This window comes from Antedon mediterranea, chromosome 1 (genome assembly GCF_964355755.1).
Source record: "Antedon mediterranea chromosome 1, ecAntMedi1.1, whole genome shotgun sequence".
Classification (NCBI taxonomy): Eukaryota; Metazoa; Echinodermata; class Crinoidea; order Comatulida; family Antedonidae; genus Antedon; species Antedon mediterranea.
The window spans coordinates 654,139-673,279 of record NC_092670.1 but is presented as its reverse complement, the minus strand read 5'-3'; the positions used below and the strand labels follow the sequence as shown (position 1 = coordinate 673,279).

Sequence of the window (19,141 nt, the reverse complement as noted above, 5' to 3'; positions counted from 1 at the left end):
ATGAATGATCTTGGTATCATAATTGATTCTCATTTATCTTGGAAGGCTCATTATAATTGTATTATTTCCAAAGCAAATCGTATGTTAGGCCTGGTTAAACGTGTTAGTTTCCATTGTAATTCACATGTAAAACGGTCTCTTTATTTAAGTATTGTTCGTAGTTACCTTGAATACTGCTCTACTGTCTGGTCTCCCAATTACAAAACTTATATAAAACTTATTTGTTTGTTTAATGATATATGAATTAGGCCTGCTATTCGGAAATTGCAAAGATTTAAACTGTTTATTATTATTATTGTTAGGCCTAGTATTATTATTATTATTATTTATTAAGGCAAAAGGTACATTTTACAAATATAATACAAATCAACAACGCAAAAAAAAATATAAAATCATAGTCACTAGCTGCCAGGAAAGGACACTACCAGCCTAAGTCACTGTCACCAATTAGGTGTGTACCTCCAACCAGTGACTAATTATTACAAATAATAGTATTCGATGTGTGGCGTATGTCAGCATGCTGGAAATTCCAGATGTTCTTACTAAATACAATAATTAATAATTGTTTTGTCCGATACGTAAAATGTCACAACCCTATAATTGTTAACACACAATTAACAAAATATTTTATTGAATAAATTTAAATTTATGTACGGTAACGAATATTAATAGGGCGGCGTATATGACAACTTCTATTCCTGTCCTACCTGCTATTAATATTGAACGTCATCTCTCACAAGAAACACTAAAAGGAGGTAGGTATTATGTTGTCTGCTGGTTGTTTATGAAACAGGGAGGTATGCGAGCGGGTCACGTGCCAACTGCTTTATTTAACTGACCTGCCGTTCACAGCTAAACATTACCCGATGATAATCCGATAAAGGTTCTATGGGAACGGAGTTTAAGCAATTCCACCGAGAAAACTTTATCCGATAAAGGTTCTGTGGAAACGGAGTTTAAGCAATTCGCCCGTCAAGAAAACATTATCCGATAAAGGTTCTGTGGGAACGGTGTTTAAGCAATTCCACCGTCAAGAAAACATTATCCGATAAAGGTTCTGTGGGAACGTGGTTTAAGCAATTCCACCTTCAAGAAAACATTATCCGATAATTTATTCGGTATATAAAAACATATTACAAAACGACAGTCAAGGACTGAAATGAAATGTATTACAAATGACTAAAAATTAGTTCAAATTGCTATAAAAATAGAAACATCTTAATAAAATTAGATATCGTACCATACAATTAAAAACATACATGAATAAACAAGAATATTTCTTACAAAAAACGCTGCTCGCTTATTGTTATTGCTAAGGTCAAGTCTGGGGGTCACTTCATTACGCCTAGATACTTCAAGTATCCTATTACAAACAAAAACTTCAATGGACTGTTTTGATAATAATTCAATGATTATCTGACAGCGAATTATATCATGGGACTCATAAATACCAGAATGCTTTGGGATTTGTCGTTAGACTCTTTTCTCAGCCGTTTTTGGATTCAACAGGTGGTACCAATAAATTATAGTGGAGTTTCCATTTTAACAAAAATGTCAAAGTGTAGTACTATAAAGCTGCTTGATTTCATCTAATGAATGAGTCATCTCGTGTGACGTAGCGGGCTAGAGCAGCAGCGTGAAAACCTTAAAACATTCACTTATTACATATCTATCATTTTGAATGATTACACCAAGAAGCGTCATGTGATCAACTACTTGTAAAATGGAACCACTCAGACTAAAAGAAGGCGATATAATATCATCCGACTTGTCCTTAAGAAAATTGACAACCAAGATATGGCATTTGGAGGGTTTGGGTATCATATTATTGGATGAACACCAAACACTCAGATCATCTAACAGGGATAGCATGGAAGGCAAATCACCTTTGCGAACGACCTCCCCAAGGGTGAGGTCATCCACATATTTCCATCGTCTGCAGCAATCAACACAAGCATCGTTAATAAGTACTAGGAAAAGTACAGGGCCAAGCAATGTCCCCTGTGGGACACCACAAGTCAGTGACTTTGAAGATGACAAAATCCCAGCAAACTTGGTGTTGAGAGTACGGGAAGTGAGAAAGCTACAGACGATGGGAATTATGGGCGACCTCACACCCAGTTCAATCAACTTTATAATAATAACATTATGATCAACACGATCAAAAGCTTTAGTAAATTCAGTGGCACATAGTAGGTTAACATAACATTTACCCTTCTCAACATCTTTGAGTGTAGAGTCAATAAGACTAACAAGATAGTGAGTTGAGGAAGCCTTTTTCCTACTACCAAATTGACGAGAATCTAATTTACCCTTAATATCTTCAAGAATCCACTTAACAATAAAAGATTCAAATACCCTGGCAAGAACATAGGTAAGGGAAATAGGTCTAAGGTCAGAGACAGAACTAGCATTCACAGTTTTAGGAATGGGAACTGCAGTAGCCCTTTTCCAAAGGTCGGGGAAAACACCATCCTTCAATGCATGATTGAAGATATCCGCAACAGGTTCAGCAAGTTCAGGAGCAAAATCTCTATATAGTTTAATAGGGGGTTCATCTGGATGGCCAGTTTTGTTAGGCTTAAGATTACAAAGGGCTTTTAGGACCTGACCAGCATATATTAAAGGTGGTGGCCCAGGGGCTGGGAGATAAGCAGGCAAATCGTTTAAATTAAGAGGAGGGATGGCATTACAAACACTAGAGAAATGGGCATTAATCTCAGAGGCAGTTTCAACTTTGGACAGCCCAGGCAAGGTGAAATTAGTATTTTTAGTCTTAAGATTACATAGTTGTTTAATACCTTTATGCCACATGGCAGGGTTGTTACGTTTAAGACTTAATAAGGAATTACAAAAATATTTGTTGTTTTTTTTATTAATGATCTATCTAACCGATAATTTGTGTTATGGTTTGCGGAAACACGGTCATAAAGCTAAGTTGAAGAATTTTTGGTGGTTTAAGGATAACATTCGAGTTGGAAGATTCTCTTGGTAGGTAACTAAAAAACTTGTTGTTTTTACCCAGTAACAAGTTCTGCAGGATGAATCGAGCCTTCCTTGTAATCGCATTTCTTGTCTTATATGCAGCGGTCGTAATGTCAGGTACGTGAGTTGAGAAACATAAGTATAATTGTAATTTTGTAAAACAAGTTTTCCTCATTTAGGCGCGCTTATTTTACACAAACTTGTTTGAAGTTTTGCTTTTAACAGTATAATAGTAAATACAGTATTTCACTTTTCAATACTCTTTTATAAATAAAGCCTAAAGTTCCCCTACTCAAATCTCAAATGTTAGTGTTAGGATGACAACTAAAATGTGTTTTACTACTGTTTCAGACCCATGTGACAATAACAAATGTCAATCCGGAAAACGATGTGTTCCATCTGACAACGACAACGGTTATACTTGTTTAGGTAAGCTCTGCCATTAATAAAAGTTAAATTGAATCAACACAGCGCAAATTTTAAAGCTCAGGTACAGGCATGAATTTTAAATATAATATCTGGTTAATTGTACATAAATCAAATATTTGTAACAAAAATCAAGACGAAAAAACATGAATTTCCTTTAATATGGTCAAATACAAAATTTAGCAATATTCTGCCATAAAAACCAGGAAGAATTTTTTTCAGTAGTTAGGTAGTTAACCTAATGTAATAACATGTCTGGTGACTCCCTAGAAGGTGAAAAAAGATGGTGGATATACGGTGGATAATTTTTGCTATAGCATGGAAACAAAAATCTGAAGTTGAATAAAAATACCAGAAATGTAAAATTCAAGTTATATACCTATATTTAGTCATCCGATAACATTTTTTTACCCTCTCTATTTACACAATTTGTGTACAAAAGAATAGAGATTTTACTGTGTACAGTAATTTGAACTATCCCCCCACTGATAAGAAAGTGCTTATTTTCAACATGCTCATGTAACACAAATGAAATCCCAAAAATGATGAAACATAGGGGAAACTATAGATGGATGATTATTGGAATGTATGATCAATAGAAATTTTGTGCCCGCACCTGGCCTTTAAAAATAAGGCAACCAGTAAAATACTTAGTAAAAGATTACTTTTCATGTATACCAGACAGTAAGCTTTTCACTTAATTATTTTACCTTCCAAAAAAATCAATTTTACTGTTCATACCAACTGAGACTCTCTTACATTGTCATTCATTGCTAGGGAAATCAGCGTCCTGTAAAAAGTTTTATATTGCCAACGTTTGCTTGTGACAGTGTTAGATCCTTAAAAATGATCAAATATATTGAAACGTCCAATTCTCACAATGTGCTCTTATTCATGAATTGAAATCAGTCTGGATTTTAGGGTATTGTTATGGTTTGTCATAAATAATTGTGATTGAATTAATTGATGTTTTTTTCAGATGGGTATGGAGTCTTTATTACTGCAGAAGATAGGCCTATGTTAGGTTAAATTCCGGCCTAACCTACATTGTGAAATTGTGAACATCAGGCTACAGACTGACAATTTACTCAATGTACGACAATTAATTAATTTTTACATTCACATGACAGTTATGTGCGCGTACAGAAACCGATAGCATGTATCAAGCGTTTGGTTGGACGCGCGTGTGAAATGTCATGTACCGTACTTTTCATGGTATTCTTTGCTTCTTTTTTGTGTATCTCCATCGAGATTCAGCTGGTCAGAGTATTCTCATTTTTCTTCTTTTATGTGTATCTCCATTGAGATTCAACTGGTTAGAGTATTCTAATTTTTCTTCTTTTATGTGTATCTCCATTAAGATTCAGCTGGTTAGAGTATTCTCATTTTTTCTTCTTTTATTTGTATCTCCATTGAGATTCAGCTAGCTGGTTAGAGTATTCTCATTTTTCTCCGAGTAATTTGCCTTTGGATTGGTATACCATTGTACTGTAGTCAATTGTCTTCTAACAAATAATATTAATAAAGAACAGTAGACATTAATGGTATTGTGTTTATCATTTTGATACAGCTACCGACATATGCATTATATACATTATTTATTACAGTTAGAATCAACACACCGATTAGCACCTCTGTACGGGGTGGGGGGGGGGGAACGGAATTTCTTGAAAGGAGAACTTCTAAGGAAATTCCTCAGGATGTGATTTTAATTTGATGCAAATTGTTATTTACAATAACTTTAAATCTCGTCTTCAGTCGTATCAGAGATTTATTTTCATTTCATTTCATTGCATTTATTTTGTCTCCATAAAAATACAATATAAAAAACGTGGACAAAGAATCCAAAGATAACATCACACAAAACCAGGTACAAACAGGAATCCTAAAAAGCAACTTATCACTTTAGAATAAAATTTGTATAAACATAAAAAATGCATACAATACTATATAAAAATAAATTAAAATATATTGCAATATCATTAAAAATCGGTCGTATCAGAGCTTTATTTTCATTTCATTTATTTTTCCATAAAAATACAATATAAAAACATGGACAAAGAACAAGAAAACATCACACAAAACCAGGCAGAGACAGAAATCCTAAAAAGCGAACTTATCACTTTAGAATAAAATTTGCATAAACATGAAAAATGCATATAATACTATATAAAAATAAATTAAAATATATTGCAATATCATTAAAAATCGGTCGCATCAGAGCTTTATTTTCATTTCATTTATTTTGTCTCCATAAAAATACAATATAAAACTCATGGACAAAGAACAAGAACACATCACACAAAACCAGGCAGAAAAAAATGCATATAATATACTATATCAAAATAAATTAAAATATATTGCAATATCATTAAAAATCGTCAATACATTTTAAGACGACGCGATTATTTTTTTCTTTAATGAAATGTGAATTACCATTCGATAATTGCATGCTGCGAAAATTAAAAGTTGTGTTTATTCAATGTGTGACGTATGTCAGCGTTGAAAATTCCAGATTTTCGTAACTACATCTACTTCCTAAATCTAAAATTAAAATCCGAAATATAAACAGTATTGATACAACAATATTTTCAAATGACATACAAGCTCGGTTGTCTGATATGCATGATGGTACTTTGCAAGAAAATATTGAAAGATACTGCTCTTTAAGAGAAGTTATGGATAAACACGCACCTTTAAAAACAAAATGTATCAAACTAAATTCTTCAAAACCGTGGTTTACTGATGAAATTAGATCTGCGAGAAAACTCCGTCGCGTATTTGAGAGAAAATGGATGAAATCAAAAAATACCTTAGATAGACAGAAATATTGTCATCAGCGGTGTATTGTTAATATGCTTGTTGAAAGTGCTAAGAAACGATATTATTCTGATCTGGTCGAAGATTGCTCAGGTGATCAGAAGAAGCTGTTTAAAGTTGTAAACAATCTTTTACACTGTTCTAAATCGTCGGTGCTTCCATTTTCTCACTCAGATGAGTTGCTTGCAGAAAGATTTTCCGTATTTTTTAAAAATAAAATTGTTAATATTCGTAAACTTCTTGTTAAAGATAGTGCTGGAAGTTTGTCTCATTACTTTAATAACGACGTATGCTGTGAAAATTATAATTGTCCCTCCCTTTGTAAATTTGAACCTGCAAGTGAAAAAGAAATTTTTGAAATTTTCAAAAACTCGCCTGCTAAATCTTGAAGTCTTGATCCAGTTCCTACTCTGTTAATTAAGAGAAATGCTGTTGTTTTTGTTCCACTAATTACACGTGTCGTTAATCTGTCTTTGGAAACTGGGGTTTTCCCAGATATTTGTAAAATCTCGCACATACGTCCTCAATTAAAGAAATCTGGTCTTGATCCTGAAAAGCTATCCAGTTACAGACCAGTATCAAATCTGTGTTTTCTTGGAAAGGTAATTGAAAAAGTGGTATCTAAACGTAAACTATCACATGTAAAGGATAATTCTTTACTTGATCCGTTTCAATCAGCGTATAAAGCACATCACAGTACTGAAACTGCGCGTTAGCAATGATATACTTCGTGCGATGGATGTTGGAAAAGTAACTGCTTTAATTTTACTTGATTTGAGTGCTGCGTTTGATATGGTAGATCATAGTATTCTGACTGAGAGGTTGCATGCTTCTATTGGTGTTGAGGGATGTGCACTAAGATGGTGTCAATCATACTTGGCGGACAGACCTCAACACATTTGTATTAGAGAGGTAATCTCTCAACCTACCACTTTTAATTTCTCTGTTCCGCAAGGATCTGTGTTAGGTCCACAATTGTTTACAATTTATGTATATCCTATTCGTGATATCATTAAGAAATATAATCTTAGCTATCATGTTTACGCTGATGACACTTAAATATATATATCGTTTAAACATACCATGACACAGAGTGAATTATCAATTGATTTGCTTGAAAAATGTATCTCTGAAATTCGTGTCTGGATGGCCAAAAACTTTTTAAAACTTAATGATGATAAGACTGAGTACATTCTATTTGGTTCGCAACAAAAATTAGAGAAAATTCCATCTAGGAGGGTTTCCATTGGTAACTTTTGTACTAAAAATACTACACAAGTTAGAAATCTTGGTGTAATTCTGGATTCTAATATGACAATGACGGCTCATATTTATAAAATTACGTCTGCATCGTCATATCATTTAAGAAATATTCGAGGCATCAGAAAATACTTAAATCGTGCAGCTGCTGAGCAACTTGTACATGCATTTGTTAGTTCGCGTCTCGATATTATGTGTAACTCCTTGTTATTTGGTCTCCCACAAAAACACCTCCACAGGCTTCAGCTGATTCAAAATACAGCGGCACGAGTTGTTAAAAAACTACCAAGATATGCACACATATAAAATACCTTGGAAACTTTGCATTGGCTTCCTGTTAGGTACCGCATTGTTTTTAAAATATTACTCTATGTTTTTAAGTCTATTAATCGCATGGCTCCTGAATATATTTCTGACATGCTTTGGCTGTATGTTCCCAGACGGAATCTGCGTTCTAGTGATACGCTGCTTCTACATCAACCTAAGTCTCACCACTCATGGGGAGACAGAGCTTTCACCGTTACTGCTCCTCGTCTATGGAATGCTCTACCGAGCTCTATCAGATTTTGCAAAACTGTTGATACTTTTAAAAATAATTAAAAACACATTTATTCATTAAGGCATATGGAAATCATGAGGTTTCTTAAAGTTCTAGAATTTTATAGTATACTTTTTCCTGACCAGCATTATCTTTGGGGTGGCTCTGTCTTGGTTGTTGTCTCTGAGCACCCGGTCGTCTGTGGCAAGGCAAATGTGTATCCTGCTCCTTTGTTTGGTCACCTAGGTAGGGGTCCGGGACCGCGACAGAACGAGAACGGATGGGGACCCTCCAAAGAAATTGCATTTTATTTGTCAGGCATTTGTATGATTTGTTTTTATTTTTTTTAATGCGCCTTGAGCACTCTTGAGTGGTATGTGCGCTATCAAAATCCTGCTATTATTATTATTATTATTATTATTATTACATGCATATTAATGTGATGACCTTTATAAACAGAATATTGAACGTTTGTTAAACGTAACATATCACAACCTTCAATGGTTTTTTTTAATAGCCCCTTACTTTCATAAAATATGTTATTGAATAAATTTTCATTATGTAATATATATAATGCGTCGGCGTGTATGCAACTACTGAAATTTTACTAAATTAAAAATAATTTGGTACTCTAGTAATAGGCTATACTTTGTCACTAAATTAGAATTTATTTATATTTGGATCGTTAATGTGTATTTTATCTATCTTTATGTACTGGATGTCTAAGGATGGATAAGCAAGCCTGTGAGCTACATCGATTGTAATTGCTTTTGCTTATCCTTGCCTCCTTAGATTTCCACCTGTCTTGTTTTTGTTACCTATATGTTTTAAATGTATTTCGATTTTAAATGCTAAATAAAGAATGAATGAATGAATGAATGAACTTTTATTCCTATTTTCGATGAATAAACATGAAAGGTATTGCTGTAGTTTTTTGAGCCTCCGATTTGTCTTCAAACTTCCAATTGGACGCAACACAATGACGTAGGCACAACTTGGGTCGAATTGTGATTGGTCAAATTACTTGCGGCGCGTTACGTCATCCTTGCATTGCGTCCAATCGGAGAGTGGATAACCTGCTATCAAGCACCTGTTAATTGCGTTTTTTTTTATTCTTCTTCGAAATTTCGAGATTTTAACAACTATCTGGATTTAGCCAACCAAATTGATTATAACAGTAGGCTACTTTAGTGGTTTTAACGGGCGTAAAGGTCGATTAACAGGCCAAAGTTTGGTCGATTTGCCGGATCTTGCGGATGTTGATGATAGTTAAGTCGTTGCATTATGGAAGCCATAGTATTATTCACTTTTTTAGCCACAGGAGTTGACGAACTGTCCGTCAGAAAAGGATCAATAGTGAAGGTATATCAGCTTCGTTAGCTTATAAAAACTATTTAGGGATTTTATTTATTACGTGCAATGTATTTTAATATTTTAAGAAGATGAAATAAAAGTAGGACGAACCCACATAAGACAAAAAAAAAAGAAACATTATGAGCAGTAGAGTATAAGCTACATTTTACCATTATCATCACAATATTAACCATCGATCGCCGACCGCTCGTCGTAGAGTATGAATACATTTAGGACCACTGATGGGTGATTTGTAGATGTCCCTTTTAGATTAGTTGATAACCTTCAGCAGCAGGTCGGAGTTAGTTATTTTAACCATAGTCACTGGTAATTCTAGTCACCATGTATCAACATGTAGGTTCTACAACTTAAACTGGAGTGAAATACAAGTCGAGTTCTTATAAAATGGCATTATACCAAATCGATTAAGAGTTTGTAACAGCTGACCACCTCTCAACCACTCTGTTTTAATGTTATCGTTTCGAAAATGAACTTAGAACTAGTCTTATTTAGCTGGATACTTTTAAATCTAAAATATATTTTCCCTTTCGTAACCAAAGGTGTTAAATCCAGATGAAGATGGACATTGGTTTAATGCGGTACAAGGAGGAAGAGATGGATTAATTCCAAAAAATAACATACAAATGAAAGCACACGAGTAAGTTGAAATTAAAATGACTGTCTTGTTTAAGTACGAACGGGTATATATGCTTAACTTTAGCGCAGGCCGCGTCTCCTAGTGTTTTTTTTATTATTAATTCGTATGCCTAATGTACTCCTATACCTGGTCGTGGAGTTGTGGTGCTGAAAAGGAACTGTTTGGTTCTGTTCATCGTTTATATTTTATCAAAACTATTTCATAAAAATGTCAATAGATCAGTTAATTCATAACCCAAAGATAGCCGAAGGCTAGATTGTCAAATCCAATGTTATCGCAATCTACAAACCTTCAACTTTTAAAAAATCAATCTAAAATATTACTGATTAAGTATCTTTTTTTACCTTGAATTCCTTCCATGTTTTGTATATATACTGTATATTTTGTAGATAGTTACCCTTTTGTAAATGTGTGTGTACTAATGTAGATTACTTTGTTAGTTGTCTTTTAATTATTATTATTATATTGTTAATAGTTCTCTACTGAAAACTTTGGAAATCAATGCTTTAGCACTGAAAGTGTCATTCAGTATAAGGACAGAATAAATAAAATAAAATACTGTATATATAAACGCTTTGATTTAAATTGTCCTTAAAAAATGAAAAATGAAGATTAGGGGCATTCCACAGTATTTGGTCCGTGGGTTGGAAAATGTTATTTACTGATTTTGATGTAACTCTTGGCCATTTCTAAAAGTAGACATGTTGGAGTTTATTAAATAACATTTTTTTTAGTTTTCTGATATTTATTTTTAAGTTATTGAAAATTAAATATGAAACAAAAAACATATTTTTTGACGTTACGGACGGGACATTTTAAATCCTATATCTCCTATTATATATAACTTCCATTGGCTACCTATTGACTGCCGTATAAAATATAAGATCCTTTTACTTTATTTTACTATTGCTATTTTTTTTAAAGAACTGAAAACGCATTATTATTTATTTCATAAAATATACATCTTATTACTGTTTTTTTCAACAGATATAGTTACTTTATGTCTCAATATCAACCGGCTCAGCTACAGTGATTAAGTTCACTCAGGTTGACCCTGGTCTCCCCAATTTCAGTTTTTTTTGTTTTGTATATACTTAAATAGACCAAATAAATAATGAAATGAAATGAAATGAAATGAAATAATACATAATCAGTATTTAATTAAAATGTTGTTTATTAATTTCATACAAGCATTTCAAATTCATAAATGTCCCGTCCGCGACGTTTTAGGTGGTTTTTTAAGTTTATTTTAAAAGTATTGATGCAAAAATCTTGATATTTCATTTTCTCCTCCTGAGGACTAAATCTCATTAGATTATGAACACATTTTTGAAAAATTTTATATTTTGATGAAAATATCATATTTCAAAAATATAATGTTACGGACGGGACATTTTTGTTACGGACTGGACATATTTAAATCCTTTATTTCACAAACCATGAATTATTTTTTAAAACATTTTTTTTACCAGATATAGTTACTCTATGTCCCTATTGTACATAGTCAACCATTTTATAACACATATTTTTTTTATTAGATTTCATATATACATTTCAAAATCCATAATTCTCATGTCCGCGATATTTTAATAGTCTAGGCCTAGTTTTGTGGTGTTTTTTACATTTCAGTTAAAAGTATTGATACCACAATTTAATATTTTGTTTTCTCCTTTTAAGAACTATATGCAATACATTATAAACAAATATTTTGAAACTTTTGGTGAAAATATCATATTTCAAAAAGTATATTGATGACATTTTTCATAGGAACGGGACAGACATTTTTGTTACGGATGAGACATATCATTTAAGCCTAAATCCTTTTTATTTCATAAAACCATGCATCTTATTAACATTTTCCCCTTAAATATACTGTAGTTACTTTTTATTTCACAGTAAGTAAGCAATCCAATTGTTCATAATCAAGTATTTATTAAAATTGTTTATTTATTAATTTCATACTTTCATTTCAAAATTAATGATTTTCACTTCTGGGACATTTCGGTTGGGATTTTTCCTCACTTAACTTGTGTTTATTGAAGTAATGGCTCAGCAATCTTTATTTTAAAACTTAATGTTAAATCACCCTCAACCTTTAAGGATATTAAATTGAAATTGATTTAAACAAGTTTTTTAAAACATGTATTAAAAAAACAAATTTGTTGAATGCTACGGATGGGACGTTTTTGTTATGGAGGGGATGGCATTGTTTTAAGAATTAAGTGTTTTGTACTGTAGACTGGTAAGTACAAAGTGTTTACTGTTGTTTATTAATCACAACACAGTGTTGTCTGTATTTAAAATAACAATCCACAACAGAACAATACCTAAATCCAAAATAACATGACCTGTATGAATGGGAGTATTGGGTGTGGTCATATTGGGTGTGGTCATCACATACCAGATTTCATTCTTTGTGTATTTGCAACTAAGAACCTTTATAAATCAGATGCTAAATAATTAAGATTGAATTTTAATAGAAGTAGGCCTACAAGCATCCAAGCAAGGATAGCAGAAAATTTCAGAGGCAACTTGGATCCACTAACAAATTAAGACGTCAAACGCCGACGGCAATTTTTTAAGATTCGCCCTAAATGTGTTAATAGCTTGAAGTTTTGTTTAATATAACAAGCATAACTTTGAAATTAGTGTAAATAAATATTTTGATAACATTTAACAATTATTGCTTTTCTTTGAATTTTATAAATAATATTTCATATTTATGAATTTTAATATTTTTACTTGAGACTGTGGTTGAATTATATTTTGATTTGTAAATAAAAGATTACATTGCTGCAAAAAAACTTATTTAAAATTTTTTTTAATAGCAAAATTATACAACTTTTTAACCTGGACAAAAGTGTCCTGTCCGCGACGTAATGTCCCGTCCGTAACGAAATATAGGCCTAGGCCTAAATCATATTTATTAATAAATTTTCAGTTAAAATTTTATAATTAACATTCAGTCATCTAAATCAACTATCTGGTAACATAATAATACAAAACAAAATTTTAAATCTCTTTCAAATGAGGAGAAATATTACAATACGTAAACCTTCTTAAAAGTCATGTCCATTTGCTTTCCCATCCGACGACGCATACAATTTTCATAATAACATTTTTTGTAGTCTTTTTTCTTTTTTTTTTTGACTTTCATAATTAACATTGGCCATATATGTATACATTTATTCTACTTTGAATCTTGTATTCTTTTTTATTCCTAAGATGTCTAGTTATATTCTCAAAAATGTCCCATCCGTGAAATACTGTGAAATGCCCCATTAATAAAATCAGAATTTGAAAAAACGAAAAAAAAAAATGTTTTAACTTTTAATAAAATGACAAAATAAACGGTTAAATTCAATCAAAAATCCATTGGCTGGCAGCCAATTTGACTTGATTTTTTGCTTTAAATTACAGTTTTTTTCAAATAAATAATTTTGTTGGTCCAAATTGTGGTCAATGTGACATTAAAAGGAATATTCAACAAAAAAACAATACATCTTTAATCTAAATCATTCATACATTTTCTTCGTTGTCATTAGATGGTATAAAGGAAACATAACTCAACAGAATGCTGAGGATACATTAAGCCAGCAATTTGATGGCGCTTTCCTTATTTCGGAAAACGAGGGAGATATTGTTCTTTCTGTTAAGTAAGTCTATTTTTAAATTATTTTATATTTATTTCGATTATTACAAGTTTTGGTATGTCGCCCTCTATCTTCTTCCAGCTTTCCGATCTTCTACTGTAGTTCTTTATCTAATATTATCTTCAATTTCACATACTTTTTATCGTAATAAACGTATAACCAAAGATAATATTCTTTGGTATAACGTAATTTTAATTTTTCATTAAAAAAAAGTTAAAGCAAAATATGTATAATAATATAATATACTGGTATAGATATATGAATTATTATTAACGTTTGTACGCTACTACTACGCGCGCGCGTCTACTTTTTGTATTTTCATAAATTGTCACGCGGCTGACAAATGCTGATCTTTTTTAGATTTGGTACTGGAGTTCAGCATTTTCCGGTTTTACAAGACGGAGCTGGAAAATACTTCTTGCAGATCTATTATAAGTTCAACTCTCTGAACCAGTTGGTGAATTTTCATCGTACTTCTTCCGTTAGCCGAACACAAACCATATATCTGAAAGACATGCACCAGGAAAACGAGGTACGACGATACAATTTTGTGAATTTATATTTTGCGACTAAACTAACACAAAATATAGGCTTACATGCATTTATTTCTGCCCAAATACCGTGAAACTGCATTGGTATCGTAACAATTAATTTGTTTACGGTACTTATAGTATTTTATTTATATTACCTCTCTCATATTAATAGATGATTGTAGAAGCTCTATTTGATTTCGTGGCACAGGAGGAAGTGGAACTAAGTTTCTTAAAGGGTCAACACATCGAGGTCATCGATAGAAGCGATCAGAATTGGTGGAAAGGGCGTCTTAATGGTAAAGAAGGCATGTTCCCTGCCTCATACGTCAAATCTATAAATCAATAATTACAGGAGCGGACGGGCAGTTATTAGTTATAGTTATTGCCTATAAATGTTAAAATCAATTCCTATTCAAATTGTCTAAAAGTTCACCTAAATTTTACATACAGAAAGTAGTTTTAATATTAAAATCACGAAATTAATTTCTTTAAAAATTATTGGTTTTGGTTCTCCGCACTTGTTATTGTCTAGATCTTTCTTGCACGTATGTATTTCTAATTTTTTAAATGTATTATGGAAGTTGATAGGAGTTGTAGATCAATTGATGTAATGTGTACCTACCGGATGTTCTGACGTCACCACTTGAATTTAAAAAATAGAATTTGTTTCGCTTTAGTACTAGTAGTTAATCCCATTTAACAGAGCATTGCGCTTATGCTTATCCCATTTCGCCCTAGATTTTAATATGTTCTTTCTCAATCAATTCTCTTTCACATGCGTTAATTACGTCATCATATTAAAAAATTAGAATAACGTGACCTACCGGTACTTAATTTCGTCTTTACAGTATATTTTAATCTGTTTATAGCTCATCGGAATGAAAAGTGACCCGCATGATTAAAACTTATTATGGTAGCTGTTGAATTGTAGATATGAATTCCTATAAAAAGTTTCTGATCTGATGAATCTGATGTCATGACGTCATCATATGGCCAGTTGAATCCAAAACGTCAGATTTTCATCTCTTTCGTAAAAATTCACCGCATTTAAAATAGCGCGCATCTCGCCTTTTCGTGTCTAAAACTCTTTAAAATTTTATTATTTAGATAATTATCTTCTAAAATTGGGTCTCTTAATTTCATCTTTGCTACACTGTATAGGCCTAACGTATATACTGTTATGCTTATTACACAAAATATGTACAATTCAACACTGTAAACATATTTGATTCATTTCATAGGATGGCTAATAATTCGTCACTCGTCACACGAACCGGCGAATCGTCATTTTGGCGCGAAATTTTTTTTTGTATATTTCGAAAGTATTTATTCTAAAGAACAATTGATGCAAATATCAACTGCGTATCTTATTTCAATAATTAATTATTTAAATTATAATTTGGCGAATATATTGTGATATTATAATCATTCGTCACACGAAGCGTCGAATATCGATTCGTCACTTCGTGTGAGTAAAACGCGCATCACGCACACTGTTTACGCGCCTCAATAAACGGCGAATATGCAATTCGTCACTAATTGCATGTGATCTGATTGGTTTATTGCATATCTGGAACATTCCATTATTTGATGGCCAATTTTCAGTCCCGCGAAGTTAGATTGAGCATAGATTAAAGAATATTGAACAGTATTTTACCCAGTAAAAACTGATTTTTGTGGTTATTGATAAATTATTTAGTAAGCTAATTATATAAATACATTTCAGGAAATGTAATGCAACGTTTCGATGTTTGTTCTTTCGTACGTTCACTCGAGCACTAGCAAAACATTACATTAAATTATGGCACTGACAACACATACACGAAACGGTACGGTAACGATTAGGCCTACATCAATGTTATAGTCTTAAATATTTTGAAATATTTAATTTTTTAGAGAATAAATAACATGATTATTAAAAAGAAACATCAAATTTCACCTCTATTGTTAATGGGTAATGCTACTAAAGATAATAACTTTCATTTCTGTGTACACATTTTTATCAAACAATTCATACATTTTGATGTTAGAGTATTTATATTTTTTGTTTTTGCTTTTTAAATTAGATTGTTACAGTATATATAATTATTATAATCAGTGAGTCACCAAATATCTTTGGGGCATGGCTATACTAAATACTATCGTATACTATATAGGGTAGTCTGCACATTATCCTGTGATATGCCCTACAATAAGACCACATTGCTACGGTATCACATTAAATTAGTAAATAATTTAAATTAGCCTTTTAATACGGATATTAGAAAAGGCAGATAACACATTTAAAGTTATTCAATAAATACTATATTGGCCATGAATGGCTAAATTATTGTAGGCCTAATATGCTGAAAAAGTCGTATTGTACAATGGACTGTCTAAATTATTTTTTAACTGTTCCCGTAGGGCCTACTAAGGGAATATTGAATTAAAAACGTTTATTCTAACTATCTAACATTGCCTTGCCTTATGTAGAGATCAAATAATGTATACATTAATAATTAAATTTAATTATGAACCATGTTTCCGTTTTTCCATTATTTACAATAGCTAAAATGACGTTTGTGCATCAGTTAGGCTACTATAAATTACATTTTGCAACTGATTTGTGATTGTTCTTTTGCATTTTTAACAGAATAATTTGTTTACTTTATATTATTATCGTTAGGGCTCTATCTAAGATGTTTACGTGGGACTGCCTATTCATTACCACGCAATCGCGGCGAATACCGCATATTTCATAGTCATTGCGTAAGATTCTTGTTCACACGAAGTGACGAATATGCGTCGAATATCGCTTAGTTACGCGATACGCGGTAAATAATCTTCACACGAAGTGACGAATGTATTAATTAAGTGATTACTCTTTAATTAATGAGTATATTTTTTTATGGACACGTTAAAATTATTCATTTGATATATTTTTACATAATTACCACAAAAATAATGGACATTCGCTTTTTTTCTTGCGAGAAATGACCGTGCAAAAAGTGCCTTTTTTACAATCGCGATTTTCTCGAAATGGACATTTTGCGGATTCGCCGGTTCGTGTGACGAGTGACGAATTGTTTGGCGTTCATAATAATGTATGTGGTGCATTATGTTACCTTTGCGTGGATAACCCGGCGAGTTCAAATCTAGTTAGTATTGTACTTGAACTGCAAGAACTTATAGGTCAGTTGATTGCGTAATAATAAGCCTTCATAATTCAATAGAGTCTACTTCAATGTTAGTTAACTTCTCATAAAAGTCACAGACGTTTCCACGACTGGATTGGTGAGATGGAACATGGAGTTATAAAACTAAATAAATGCCTGGTATAACTATATATAGCAATAATGAATGACGTTGCATTATAATAGTAAAATGGCAAATAAACATTTGGTGACTAAAAATAAACAATGTGTTTTTTTGTGGCGATTAAAAAACAAAACTGTCCCAAAAGAATAATTCAACTATACTGTCGTGTACCAGGAAGTTCTACTGATGTGTGTCATGAAGATCATCACACCCAGAATCCCTTGCGGTATAGTAGAGTAGGAAGGAGGGCTTATTTTTTTAATGTACATAATTATTTGTAATCCTGAATATATATAATTAACATTTTTTTATGTTCCCAAGACGAAATTTTGTCCCATGGGGGCCATTTTGGTGGCCATCTTGGATTTATCAGAATCCTAAATATAAACGGTACTTGACAAAGACTGATCATAGAGGTCTGATCTTGGTCGTCTTAAATTGTTCAGAATATGCACATTTCTATGTACTATAATGAAAAGTTTTCGTTCAAAATGGCCAGAAATGCCACTTTTGACCTTTGACCTTGGTCATATCTCGGTAACTTCTGGTCATAAAGATTTAATTTTTTTCCTAAATTGTTCAGAATATTCATATTTATATTAGCCTTAATTTTCAGTTATTCGATGTGTGGCGTATGTCAGCATGCTGAAAATTCCACATGTTCTTACTAAATTTCAATTGTAACTACAAGGTCTACATAATAATTATTAATGTGATGAACTATAAACAGAATATTGAACGTTTGTTAAACGTATAATGTCACAACCTTCAATGTTTTTCTTTAATAGCTCTTTACTTTCATAAAATATGTTATTGAATAAATTTGCATTTATGTAAATAAAATAATGCGTCGGCGTGTACGCAGCTTTTATTCCTATTTTCGATTAATAAACATGGAAAGGTATTGCTGTATTTTATGGCGGCCATTTTTAATTATGCAAATTAGGTTACTTCCCGTTGTCGAAAAATGTCCTAACGTTGATAAATGTGTTCAGTAGGGTCTAAAGAACACATTTCATCAAAAAAACCTTTTCTTGCAATTTGTGTGAGTTAAAAGTCTAAATCCCATGGACTATTTGTTGAGCCTCTGATTTGTCTTCAAGCTTCCCAACACAATGACGTAGGCACAACTTGGGTCGAATTGTGATTGGTCAAATTACTTGCGGCGCGTTACGTCATCCTTGCATTGCGTCCAACCAAAGTGAGAAAACCAAGCTTTATTAACGCCGTGCGTCAACAGCTGTCCTTCCAAAATGAATGATTGGTATCCGATAAATTTCCGTCGAAACGGAATTTATTCGATTGCGCTCGAGACAAATTTTTGAACAATCACTGCTGCGCCATCCAACGATTTCATTTCTTCGTTTCGGATACTATTCGAGTATAGGAGGAAGATTCTCGTGGTAGGTTCTGCTATGTTTGTTTGTTTTACTGTTTTCTACAGCCGGCTTGAAGGATGTGTCGAGCCTCCCTACCTTATAAATATAATTGCATTTCATGTCGTGAATGCAGAAAGTCGTATTCACATGTAAATTCTTGAAAACGTCACACTACCATAGTTATACGACGCCTTGGCTAAATAGTTTAAACAATACATGCGGCTTAATCCTTTTGTCCC

At 32.4% G+C, this 19,141-nt stretch overlaps 1 protein-coding gene across 1 annotated transcript; it reads left to right on the top strand.

The window, feature by feature from the left end:
- The first annotated feature begins 9,162 nt into the window (after positions 1-9,162).
- LOC140051882 (growth factor receptor-bound protein 2-like) lies at positions 9,163-19,082 on the top strand. The gene is made up of 5 exons (XM_072097217.1): positions 9,163-9,391; positions 9,943-10,040; positions 13,586-13,696; positions 14,054-14,225; positions 14,399-19,082. The coding sequence occupies exons 1-5, from the start codon at positions 9,314-9,316 to the stop codon at positions 14,570-14,572; spliced, it is 633 nt and encodes a 210-aa protein (XP_071953318.1). The 5' UTR covers positions 9,163-9,313; the 3' UTR covers positions 14,573-19,082.
- Positions 19,083-19,141: the final 59 nt, after the last annotated feature.